The sequence below is a fragment of the Ochotona princeps genome, chromosome 2 (assembly GCF_030435755.1).
Source record: "Ochotona princeps isolate mOchPri1 chromosome 2, mOchPri1.hap1, whole genome shotgun sequence".
Taxonomy (NCBI): domain Eukaryota; kingdom Metazoa; phylum Chordata; class Mammalia; order Lagomorpha; family Ochotonidae; genus Ochotona; species Ochotona princeps.
Genome location: NC_080833.1, coordinates 105,658,989 through 105,672,408, shown reverse-complemented (window position 1 = coordinate 105,672,408; position 13,420 = coordinate 105,658,989). Strand labels below are relative to the sequence as shown.

General features: G+C 45.7%; 1 protein-coding gene across 4 annotated transcripts in view; it reads right to left on the bottom strand.

Moving 5' to 3' along the window:
- Positions 1-1,726: 1,726 nt before the first annotated feature.
- GABPB2 (GA binding protein transcription factor subunit beta 2) overlaps positions 1,727-13,420 on the bottom strand; it is a 38,556-nt gene continuing 26,862 nt past the window's right edge. For all 4 annotated transcript variants that reach the window (XM_058660239.1, XM_058660240.1, XM_058660238.1 and 1 more), the window contains 3 exons: positions 8,924-9,109; positions 3,693-3,826; positions 1,727-3,545 (listed from right to left, as the gene is read on the bottom strand). In XM_058660239.1, coding sequence (XP_058516222.1) covers positions 3,249-3,545; positions 3,693-3,826; positions 8,924-9,109 — 617 coding nt within the window. In that variant the 3' untranslated portion in view covers positions 1,727-3,248. The remainder of the gene's footprint in view (positions 3,546-3,692; positions 3,827-8,923; positions 9,110-13,420) is intronic.

Here is a 13,420-nt window from a genome sequence, read left to right as displayed (position 1 = left end):
TCTGCAGAGCCTTCTGATAAGTTTTTTTTTATTAAGATTTATTTATTTTTATTACAAAGTCAGATATACAGAGAGGAGGAGAGACAGAGAGGAAGATCCTCCGTCCGATGATTCACTCCCCAACTGAGCGCAATGGCCGGTGCTACGCCGATCTGAAGCCAGGAACCAGGAACCCCCTCCGGGTCTCCCACACGGGTGCAGGGTCCCAAGGCTTTGGGCCGTCCTCGGCTGCCTTCCCAGGCCACAAGCAGGGAGCTGGATGGGAAGTGGAGCTGCCAGGACCAGAACCGGCACCCATATGGGATCCCGGCGCGTGCAAGGCGAGGACTTTAGCTGCCAGGCCATGTCGCCGGGCCCAAGTTCCTTTCTTTTATACCAATATAAAGAAAAAAGTAATTTTCTATGTAATGGGTTTCTAGCATTACTATTTAGACACAAAATTTTACTACAGCACGGCTGAAACAGAAAGCAAAGTAATAAACAAAACAAAACAAAAACCACAGCCAAGTGCATACTTGACAGACAAAAAGAATAAGGTACTGAGTTCAAAACACAGAAACCTAAAACCAAGTTCTCCCATATTTTACTTAAGAGACCTCAACTTTTTTTTTTTTTAAGAGCCCTCAACTTTGACATGACATCTGAGAGATCCCAGAGAGGTAGTGGTGGGAAGGGAATACTCATTTTGTACATTTATACATTTATAATTATTTTTCCTGAAGCTAGGGACAAAGACAGAAGCATTAAAAATTTCTTTTTTGGGGGGAGGGTAGGAAAGGCTTAAAACCAAAATGCAAAGGTAAAAGTCCTGACATTAATACTGACATTGCTAAAGCAACTTTAAACTAGACAAAGCTCCAGGTGTTCCCTGCTCAGGGACCAACTTAAAACCACTTGTCTGTCATTTAATTTCCATAATCCAATCTCACCATTAAACCACTTGGAATCCCCTAGCCTAGAAGATCTAAGCAGTTCCCAACTTCCATGAATGATCCAGAACGATCTGTAAATTCATGAAATGGCATTGCCATTAACACATTCAATACTCAACTTGTAACCACTTCAAGGCAGCCTGATGCCCTCCCCCTGGCAAACACAGCAGTGGATCAAGTCCCATTTCCATTCACTGGGATAATGGCCATCTTTTCCTACCTGCTGTTTGTGACACTGCTGGACACGTCTCTCTCCTGGTTCCAGCATCCCCATCATCAGCAGTGCCTGGCCCTCTATGAGATCCTGAGGCAGGGTGGTGGTGTTTGTATTTGGGGGTTGGCGGGGTCTCTGGATATTCAGAAAGGAGTGTTGAGGGGACATTCCTGCCCTCCACCAACAGCTACCCGGAGGATTAGGTGATCGGGACTTCTGCAATCAATTTTTAGTACCAAAGTCAACACACACACACTAAGGCCATAACCAGATGCCATCTTAAGCAGGGCTCTGACACACCCAATGGCAGCCCTGCTAGCACCCTCGTCCAACGGGTTGCAGAGACAGAGTGAGCTGGCAGCAGACAGCACGACCCCAGCTTCCCCCTCACCTGGACTCCTCTGCTGTGCCCACCTGTCATCCCCCGGCACAGAACAAGGTTGCTCAGCAGCTAAGAGCTCCCAGGTCTGGGAGAAAATCTAGCAGAGGCGGCTAACAGCTGAGATGAATTTCAAAACTGGTATTCTCGCCTACCAAGCTCTAGTAGTCACCTCTGTTTGTGAATATATACATATATATATTTTAGGAATTAGTTGTGTTTTCAGTCTATTCAGAACCTGCAATGATTCTGCACCTCTGGAACACTCCAGCAAATCACTCCGCTAATCAAGGTAAACGGAACCATGGTAACTGTCACTTCTTTCTTCCAAATTAAAAATGCATGTTTTCCTCATGATCACCAATTAAGAAAACCATATTCTAAACAGTCACTCAAATGTTTACTTGGCACAGTTCTTGGGGGTTTCTTTCAACAAAGGAAGCAAGCAAGTTTAGATTGATGAGGAACCAATGTCAAAAGCAACAGCCTTTCCACAACCTCTCTCCAAACCATATCCCTTTTCTTTGAGAAAACCTCCATGCTAACGGAAAATGAAGCAACGAAATGTTTTCCAAACTCTGTGGACCAAGAGAGCAGGCAGACTGCTAGAGGGAGGAGGTGGGCACAGTGGCCCGGGTCCGTGGTTCCCTACTTCATGGCACTGGTCAACATGCACAGGGCACACACACCAGGCGCCCTGTGCTGGGCGCAAGCTCAAAGACAAGCAGCAATCGCTCATCCTAAATCAAATGGAAACAAAATTAGCCAACATCATTAGTGTCCACCCCACTTCAGCCCTCAGGTCCCCACTCCGGTCATCCTTTCCACATTCAGAAAACACTGCATTAAAAGACAGTACTCCCCAAAAACACACACACATGCCAGGAAGGACACTGTGAAAACCCGACAAAGACTTACAAAATGGAAGATGTTAAGCGTGATATTACGTAAATCAACGTCTGGAAGCAAGTTGTCCTAACAACAGATCACCCTTATGATTCTGACTTTATAAAACACACTCAGAGCAAAATTTGTATGACTGTCCCACCAGACTCGTTCTGGCCACTTTCCAGCACTGGAAACAGCCTGCAGGACCTGAATTTTAGAGACACTTCTCCCACACAAACACGCGATCTTCCCTTGTAGCTTTTAAAAAACTTTTAGTGTCTTAAAATGGCACCTGAGGCATTGGACACACACTGATACACATTTTTCAGGCAATCACAAATTTCTTTTCAGTGAGATGAACTCAGAGGAATGAGGAATGCCTGCCCCTTGGCAGTGGAATGCATGCCTTTCCTCTTGCCCAAAGCTTCCTTGTCATCTTCTTCCCCAGTAATCTCTCCAACAGACACACGTCCTAAGCATAAGGCACATTTTCAGGTCACTTGACGGTATGTGTGTATTTAGGAGTGTAAAATCTTTTGATAGAAAATCAGTTATTTAGAAACAAACAAAAAACTACCTATGGCATGTAGCAGGCTTTATGTCTACACTTAAGGCAGCAGGGTGTGCTGGGATTTGGTCCTTATTCACTGAGGAAGTGTTCCCTAAATATGGCTTGGAATTCCAGTTGCATAGAGAGCCTTCCTGAGACCAAGAATTGTGCCCTATTGTAGTTTCTTCCTAAGGACATTCTTAATTTTTATATATTTGTCCTCTGTTTTTTCTTCTTAAAAACGGAGTAAAAAGATGAATGCAGTGCAAACTGTGTATCTGCATATTAAGATGAAACAGTTTCCAAGGACATTGCAGGCTGTGACTCTGTCTTTCCCACCCTCGTCACTTGGGCTTCTCTTTCATTGACCTCGCCTTCATTGACGACCACAGCATCCACCTCAGCCACCTCCTCGACCACGGGGGAATCGACTCCGTTGGGCTGCTGCCGGGCTATGGCCTCCAGCTGCAGCCGGTACTGCTCGGCCTCCTGCTCCTTCTGCAGAAGCTGCTGTCGGTACTCCTGGGCTCGCCGGTGGGCCTCCTGGAGCCGCTGTTGCAGGAGCTCCCTCTCACGGCCTTCCTAGAAAAGCACACCGCGTCATCACTGCGTGAGAATCCCACATCATGGGTCACCCAGAGAGCAGATGGAAAGCTGGGAAGGCCTAAGGCCTGAAGCAATTTGGCTCTGACACGTTCCTCCTGCCTCTGACGTGGGTAGAAACATTACCTTACTGTCCTCTACACTGTCTGTCAGCTCTTCGATCTTTGGTTTCTTTGTTAACGGCAGCTTCTCTTTTTCTTCCTCCTCCTCCTCTTCAATCACAGTCTCCCCCACCACGTGACCAGCAGGCACAGTCAGAACTAGAAGAAAGAGGATGCCATCAGAGGTGATGTCTGCACCACAAAACCAAGAGCTTCTGTTCGTTTTTTTCTTTTTAAAATATTTATTTTATTTTTATTGCAAAGTTAGATATTCAGAGAGGAGGACAGATAAAGAGGAAGATCCTCCATCAGATGATTCACACCCCAAGTGACCCCACTGATACAAAGCCAGGAGCCAGGAGCTCTTCCAGGTCTCCCATGTGGGTGCAGGGTTCCAAGGCTGTGGGCCGTTCCTTGACTGCTTTCCCAGGCCACAAGCAGGGAGCTGGATGGGAAGTGGAGCTGCCGGGACCAGAACCGGTGCCCATATGGGATCCTGGCGCATACAACGCAAGGACTTAAGTCGCTAGGCCATTGCACTAGGCCTCTGTTTGTTTTTCAACAGAAAACAATATGTTCTGTGAGACATCAAAGATTTTGGATTTCAGAATTAAGTTATGTAAGGTATGGGCTCTGATGACAGAAACAGCAAGAGTAAACAAGGCTCAGAAGGGAAGGATACAAACTTACAGGCTTATAGGCCAAGCAGGGAAGTCCCAGTCCTGCGGCCTGAGAGTACTTAAAACCTATGTGGATCAATGAACTCAAAGACATTTGTTCTGATACAAAAAATTTTGTGGGGCCAGTGAAATAGCCTAGTGGTTAAATCCTCGCCTTGGATGTGCCACCATCCCATGTGGGTGCCGGTTCAAGTCCTGGCTGCTCTACCTTCCATCCAGCTCCCTGCCTGTGGCCTGGGAAAGTAGTAGAGGACGGTTCAAAGCCTTGAGACCTCAAATTTGCGTTGGAGACCTCGAAGAAGCTCCTGGCTACTGGCTTTGGATCAGCTCAGCTCTGGCTGTTGCAGACATTTGCGGAGTGAACCGGTGGATGGAAGATCTTTCTCTCAGTCTCTCTTTCTCTCTGTAAATCTGAGTTTCTAATAAAAATAAAGCTTAAAAAAAAAGTAACAGTTGGTATACATGGTAGGTGTGCAGTGTAGCAATTAAGATACATTGGAGCACCTGTCTCAACTTCTGGCTCTGCCCTGAGACTCTGTCCACACAGCAGTGAGGCAGCAGTCATGGTCCAAGTGGCTGTGCTCTTGTCACCATGTGGGAGCTCTGGACTGGGTTCCTGGCTCCCAGATTGGACCATGCCCAGCTCTGGCACTGGGGGTATTTGGGGAGTGAACTAGTATATGAGACTTCTTTCTTTCTGTCTCTGAAATAAATTTTGAGAAGGGGCTGGGAGGATGGTAGATTTTTGGCACAATGATTGAAATGTTGCTTAGAATACCTGCAACCCATACTTGACTGCTTGGCTCTGAGTTCTGGCTCCATTCTTGAGTCTAACTTCCTATTAATGCACACACCTAGGAGGCAGCAAGCAATAGCTCAAGTAGTTGGGGGTGACTATCAGACATCTGGAGGGCCTGGACTGAGTTTCTGATGTCTGGATTCATCCTGGCCCAGCCCCAGCAACTGCAAGCATTTAAGAAGCGAACCAGTAAATGGGAAATTCCTTACTGTTTCTCAAATAAACAATCTGTAAGAAGTTGGTAAGGAGGGCCCGGCACCCTGGCCTAGCAGCTAAAGTCCTCTCCTTGAACGCGCCAGGATCCCATATGGGCACCAGTTATAATCCTGACAGCTCTACTTCCCATCCAGCTCCCTGCTTGTGGCCTGGGAAAGCAGTTGAGGACGGCCCAAAGCCTTGGGACCCTGCACCCGCGTGGGAGACCCGGAAGAGCCCTGGCTCCTGGCTTTGGATCAGCACAGCACTGGCCGTTGTGCTCACTTGGGGAGTGAACCATCGGACAGCAGATCTTCCTCTCTTTCCTTCTCTCTGTATATCTGACTTTGCAATAAAAAAATAAAATAAATCTGTAAAAAAAAAGTTGGTAAGGAAACTTGATAGAAAAAATAGTTTCAATTTTCACCAACTTTTTGAAACATGTAAGACTGGAAAAATCTCAACAAGGCTGGTGGTCTGTATCACTGTGTTTCCTGGTTATAATACTGTCTAATATGAAATCACTAAGGAACTGGGAACTGGTATAGTGAATTTCTCTTTTATTTCTTAGAACTGTTCATGAATTTATAGTAACTCAAATAAAAAGTTAAAAATTATATTAAAGGATGCAAAATTATTTATAAAGGATGTCATTATTTTCTTTAATTTTTAATTAGTTTTCAACAGATTCAATGTTGTTTGCGATACAATTCTAAGAACATAATGATATTCCTTGCCTCCTTCCATCAGCCCTCCCTGTCTCACCACTCTAAAACAATACATTTACTTAGTTATTTGGTTTGGCTGATTTAAAAATTAGCTTGTATCCCCTCCTATGCATCAACAGATGGCAACAGAAAGCTGCTTAGTTAATATGTTGCTCATAAAAATGGGAGTTTAGTTTGGATTTAAATATCCTTGCAGGGGGCAACCATGGTGGTGTAGTGATTAAAGGTGCTGCCTGCAACGCTGCCGTTCCCACCTGGGTGCTGGGTCATGTGCTGCTTGGGCCCCAGCCACATAGGTGGAGACTCTAAGGAACCTCCCAGCTTCCAGCCACTCAGTGCTGCCTAATGTTGCAGTCACTTGGGAAGTGAACCAGCAGATGGAATCTCTTTCAAATAAAGTTTTTTTTTTCCAGTAAGCAAAACAAGATATATTACAGATGGAAACCTCCTGCCGCATCATCAGGAGGGGAGTTTTCTTGTTGGCTTACATGTTAGCTGTGTTACGGGGAGAGCCAGGCTGGGCCAAGTGACTGTATCCACTGGTATACATGCAGCAGCCAGAGTAAGTGCAGGCTGGTCAGGCCTTGCCACAGCACCAGCTGCTAAGTGCCAGGTATGGGGGCAAGTCCTGTCAGGCTACACTGCAGTATACCACCTGGAAAGTCCAAGATCTGGGGCTGGGAGTGGGTCCTAGTAGAGAAACTGTGGGTACAGCTCTGATGGGATGCAGCTTCCAGAGTGCACATGGGAACTAGTGCTGGGTGCAGGGCTGACTGAACAGGCAGTACCACCAACCAGCGTAAGTGTGGGCTGGCTAGTGAGGTTGGTGGCGCTGACCTAGGTGCCAACACCCATTGATATATATGACAACCCAATGGGATGTGGGAGAGACTGGATCAGTCTGTTGCACACAATGGCATGTGCAGGAACTATGGCTGGGGACAGGCCTGGTGGGGGTTATCAGGGGCCGCACCAACTAGGCTGCAGTTCTGGCTGGTGTGTGTGTGAGGGCTGATTGTGTGGTGGGCAGAGCTGGACTGGGCCATAGCATCCACGGTTTGTGTAAGAGATGGGCTGGACACAAAACTCATCATGTAACTGCAACCACCAGTGTGTGTGTAGAATTATGTTGAGCTGGACACTGCACTGGCTGGCACACATAGCAGTCAGGCCACACCAAAACTCAGTAAACATATTTGTAAAAAAATAATACAGTTCAGGCCTGGTGCGGTAGCCTAGCAGCTAAAGTCCTCACCTTGCATGCCTGGGATCCCATATAGGCTCCGGTTCTAATCCCGGCAGCTCCACTTCCCATCCAGCTCCCTGCTTGTGGCCTGGGAAAGCAGTCGAGGACGGCCAAAGCCTTGGGATCCTGCACTCATGTCAGGGACCCAGAAGAGGCTTTGGGCTTCTGGCTCCTGGCTCCTGGCTTTGGATCGGAATGAATCATCAGACGGAAGATCTTCCTCTCTGTTTTGCCTTCTCTCTGTGTATCTGACTTTGCAACAAAAAAATTCAACAAATCTTTAAAAAAAACAAAAGTAATGTTGTTCATCTAGGTAAAAATCTTCAATTCTGGGGCAAATATGTATCACTGCATATTAAGCTGCTACCTGTAGTGTGAACATCCCATAGAAGTGCTGGTTCAAGTCCCAGCTGCTCCACTGTCCATCCAACTCCTTGCTAACACACCGAGAAAGCAGACAGGATGGCCCAAGTACCTGGCCTGCTGAACCCACTTGAGAGATCTGGAAGAAGCTCCTGGCTCTTGGCTTCCCGTGGCTAACCAAGGAAACTCACTCCTCCTATACTGCTATTTAAATAAACTATTTAAAAACAAAACCCTCAAATTTACTTTTTCTCCAAACAACTTAGCTCTAGTTAACTGCTCTCCATTGTAAGAAGTCTCTCACCAACCTACTGAGTCCTTACAAACCTTAGAACACTGAGAACACTAATCATGCTCACAAAACATAACTGGCTGGGAAATAAGTATTTATGACACCAGATGCTGGGTTATAAAGGTTTCACTCCTTTACTTCCCATACTGCAGAGCTCTAGCAATTCAAATAATTTTTAATAAATAAAAACTAATCTTTTAAAATATTTTTTTTATTGTAAAGTCTGATATACAGAGAGGAGGAGAGACAAAGAGGAAGATCTTCTGTCCAATGACTCACACCCCAAGTGATTGCAACGGCCAGTGCTGCGCCGATCCGAAGCCAGGAGCCAGGAACTTCCTCCAGATCTTCAATGCGGGTGCAGGGTCCCAAGGCCTTGGGCCGTCCTCGACTGCTTCCCCAGACCACAAACAGAGAAAGTGGATGGGAAGTGGAGCTGCCGGGATTAGAACCAGTGACCATATGGGATCCTGGCATGTTCAAGGTGAGGACTTTAGCTGCTACGCCATGGCGCCAGGCCCACTATGGCCTAAGCATCTTAACTGGGAACCTAACAGCTAAATACTCACTCTTTTTTTTTTTTTTTAAGATTTATTTATTTTTATTGGAAAGGCCGACATACAGAGAGGAGGAGAGACAGAGAGGAAGATCTTCTTTCTGTTGATTCACTCCCCAAGTGAGTGCAACGGCTACAGCTGAGCTGATCTGAAGTCAAGAGGCTGGAGCTTCTTCTGGGACTCCCACATGGATGGGTGCAGTGTCCCAAGGCTATAGGCCATTCTTGACTGCTTTCCCAGGCCACAGAGGGACAGATGTATGGGAAGCAAGGACACTGGGACAGGAAGTAGTGCCCTATGAGATCATGGTGCGTACTAGGTGAAGACTTTAGCCACTAGGCTACCGCGCTGCCTCCCCTTTTTGTAATAGGAAACTGTCTACACAGGGTAACTCACCTTGCTGTCCATCCTGCATTGTTACAATAAATGGCTGGCCAATGCTTCCAGTCGGGATTGCAGTTCTTATACTACCCAGAGGGACTCCGTCAGTCACTATGGCGATGACCCGCTCGCCACCGCTCCCCACCACTGGCTGGATTGATGAGTCAACAGCATTTCTCTCCACAATTTCCTCTGAATTGGCTACAAAGAACAAAATACATTTAAATTTCAGCATTTTCAAAAATGGGAATGTAGCAACCTCAGCCTTATTAAAACTGATGATAACGGGTGGAAAACTGAAAACCAATGTTGGATCCAACAGGTCACAAAAGCCTTCCTGAACAATGCAAAGTCAGAGGAGGAAAAAATAGGGATTACATTAAAACAGTATTTTCTGGGCCTGGCACTAAAGCCTAGTGGCTAAGGTCCTCGCCTAGCACATGTCAGAATCCCAAATGGGCGCTGATTCCAATCCCGGCAGCTCTGCTTCCCAGCCAGCTCCCTGCTTGTGGCCTGAGAAAGCAGTCGAGGACGGCCCAAAGCTTGGGATCCTGCACCCATGTGGGAGACCTGGAGGAGGCTCCTGGCTCCTGGCTTTGGATTGACGCAGCACCAGCCCAGGCAGCCACTTGGGGAGTAAATCAGCAGACGAAGATCTTCCTCTTTGTCTCGCCTCCTCTCTGTATATGTGACTTCCCAATAAAAATAAAATAAATATTTCTTTTTTAAAAGATTTATTTATTTTCATTATAAAGTCAGACATACAGAGAGGAGGAGAGACAGAGAGGAAGACCTTGCATCCGATGATTCACTCCCCAAGTGAGCCGCAATGGCCGGTGCTGAGCCGATCCAAAGCTGGGAACCAGGAACTTCTTTCAGATCTCCCACACGGGTGCAGGGTCCCAAGGCTTTGGGCCATCCTCAACTGCTTTCTCAGGCCACAAGCAGGGAGCTGGATAGGAAGTGAAGCTGCCGGGATTAGAACCAGCACCCATATAGGATCCCGGTGCATTCAAGGCAAGGACTTTAGCCGCTAGGCCATGGCGCTGAGCCCAATAAATCTTTTTTTTTTTTAAACAACCAGTATTTTCTAAAATGTCTTCATTGACATGTTAATAGTTTTCAATGAAGATGGGTTCTGTGCATAAACACATTTGAAAAATGCTAGCTATGCCAGCTTATTACATGGGCTAACTGATTTGGTTGGAAGTACCAGAGACTTTAATTGTGATTCTCCAACAGGGTGTAAGACAGCTGATTTTATCCAAAGACCTCCACACCCACATGGGAATCCAAGAAGAAATTTCTGGTGCCTGGCTTCAAAACTGCCCTGCTCCAGCTGCTGTGGGCCATTTGCAGAGAGAATCAGTAGTTGGAAGAACTGTCTGTCTTTTCTGTTAACTCTTCCTTTCAAACAAAACAAAATAAAATCTTCAACAAAACAAAACTATTAGATCATTTCTACTACAAATTAAGAGACATTTCAGGCCCAGTGCAATGGCTCAATGGCTAAATCTGCACTTTGCAAGCACTGGAATCCCATATGGGTGCTGGTTCATGCCCTGGCTGCTCCACTTCCTATTCAGCATCCTGCTAATAGACTTGGAAAGCAGTGTAGGATGCCCCAAAGCCCTGGGACCCTAAACCCACGAGGGAGACCCAGAAGAGGCTCCTGGCTCCTGACTTCAGATCGGCTCAGCTCTGGCCACTATAGCCATTTAAAGAGTGAACCAGTAGATGGAAGATCTTTCTCTCAGTATCTTCTTCTCTCTATAAATCTGATTGCCTTGGGCCCGGCGGCGTGGTCTAGCGGCTAAAGTCCTCATGTTGAACGCCCCGGGATCCCATATGGGCGTCGGTTCTAATCCCGGCAGCTCCACTTCCCATCCAGCTCCCTGCTTGTGGCCTGGGAAAGCAGTTGAGGACGGCCCAATGCATTGGGACATTGCACCCGCGTGGGAGACCTGGAAGAGGTTCCAGGTTCCCGGCTTCGGATCGGCGCGCATCGGCCCGTTGCGGCTCACTTGGGGAGTGGATCATCGGATGGAAGATCTTCCTCTCTGTCTCTCCTCCTCTGTGTATATCTGGCTGTAATGAAAATGAATAAATCTTTAAAAAAAAAAATCTGATTGCCTTTCCAATAAAATAAATAAATTGTTTAAAAATGAGAGAAAGTTCATAGTGAATTATCAAAATTATCAATTCATGAATTCACTGAAGTCTAACAGATAAAACTGGTGATTTTTCTCATCTGATAAATCAACAATAAAATGAATAGAAGTTAGCATGTATTGACTGCTTCGTATGCGCCAGGAACCTCTCAAAGAGTTTTAAATATGTTACACTGAATCAAGATTTTTCAGTTTGTTTAGTTAAACCAAGAGCTATTAGGGGAACAACTTCTGTCACTCTGGAATTTATCTAAAGAGTCAATGGTACACTCTGCAACCAAAGTGGGACGGGGATGATCCCTGTGAGACATATTTAGGCAGTTCAATGAAAATAAGGCTTTTACACTTAGAATCGAAGGGTTGTGGAATGTTAGAACTGAAAGGACCATGACACATAATCTAAGCCAACCACCCATGCCAGAGATGAGTAAACTCCCATCTGCAGAAATGAAGTGACTCGTCTGAATCAGGCAGTGACCTGAGAGGACAGTAAAGACAAGTTCAGCACACTGCCTTTCTGGCACCATGCTGCTCAGCTGTACACATCGGAGTAGCAATCTTCATCATTACTGCCAGTTGGAAAAGCAGAATTGGAATTAGAGGAATGTTCCTACCACCCAAATGTCAATGGCAGAAAGAAATCAGAACAATCTGCTTTCACTTAGGATAGAACAGACTGTCAGGGGTTCCAGAAAGATTTCTGGATGACTACCGAGTCCGACCTATAATTATTTGTCCCTCTCCTATGAAACCTCAAGCTTTTCCTTTGGATTGCTAGCTCTGGCTAAATGGACTGAAGCCTTTTTGTCTTAAATATCAAAGGGTATTAACAGCAAGTATCTGCACAACTGCGCGAAATGCCAAGATGATATCTCCAGTAAAAATAAAAGCAAGCCAACATGAAATCCACAAGCTATGTCCACGAGGAAGGCGGCAAGCCCATGTATTTCTAGGTTTCTATTTTGCATCATTCAATGATAGCATCAGATAAAACATAACATATGGTATGTTCAAACACATCTGCTAATATTAAGACTAAATATTTTAATCTGAACAAACTGGAGTCAGGGCAAACAAGCTTCAAACTGTAAAATTACAAAGGAATCCCCAGGATTATGCAGCTGTCTGATAATATCACTTAACGATTTTTCTTTCTGATGTTCAATAACTCTATCTTCCTTTTTCCTGCTGTCTTGAATTAACTATAATTCCTTAATATTTCATGTAAATTAAATGTGCTGGAGATTTTGAAACAAAAGAAGAAAGAGTGATTCACTCAGCAGGTAGCCCTTACCTACATGTGGCTCCCTGTGACCTGGCTGGGGCAGGGGTGGGAAACGCTTCAGTAGAGCTACAAAGGACGGTCAGTAGCAGAATTTGAGAACTACATTGCTGAGGCATGGGGGCCACCTATTTTAGTAAAAAATGTATATGATGTCCAGTAGAGAAACTAAATTGAGGCAAACTAAAAATGGCATATTGAATTAAAAACTCAGGCCCAGCATGGCAGCCTAGTGGTTGAAGTCCTCATCTTACACACACTAGGATCCCATTTGGACGCCAGTTCCTGTCCTGGTGGTTCTACTTCTCATCCAGCTCCCTGCTTGTGGCCTGGGAAAGCAGTCCAGGATGGCTCAAAGCCTTGGGACCCTGCACCCACGTGGGAGACCCAGAGGAGGCTCCTGGCTCCTGGCTTCGGATCGGCTCAGGTCTGGCCATAGCAGCCACTTGGGGATTAAATCAGCAGACGAAGATGTTCCCTCTGTCTTTCCTCCTCTCCATAAATCTGACTTTCCAATCAAAATAAATAAATCTTAAAAAAAACCCTCAAAAACCTTAAAGTGGATTAAATGAATATACTTGTTACAGAGCCACTACTTTCCCCACATTTGATCAATTCCCTTAACACTGCCAACACAGAGCATTAGCAGCAAACAGAACAACACTGTCGCCCACTCTTGAGGCTGGCTGCGCTGAGCTCTCCATGGCAGGAAGCAGGGGGTTCCCAGGCAGGCAGCGAGGAGGAACAGCCGCCCCTCGGCTGCGTTCATCAGGTGACAGCCACAGGCGTGGCCTCTAGCAAGAGGACAGTCATCAAACCTAAGGTTTCATGTACTGAAGATGAAAGGGTGGAATCATGAGTTAATGCGCAAACAGGGCTTTATCTCATCATGTGTCTGTAAAAAAAACGTTTGTAATCTTTCTATCTATTCTCTAAATTCTAAGGAAATGTAGCATATTTGGCAACAGGTATGCCTAACTTTATGAACCTAAAATATTATCAGTTTTTTTAATAAGATTTTTTTAAAGATTTATTTATTTTTATTACAAAGTCAGCTAT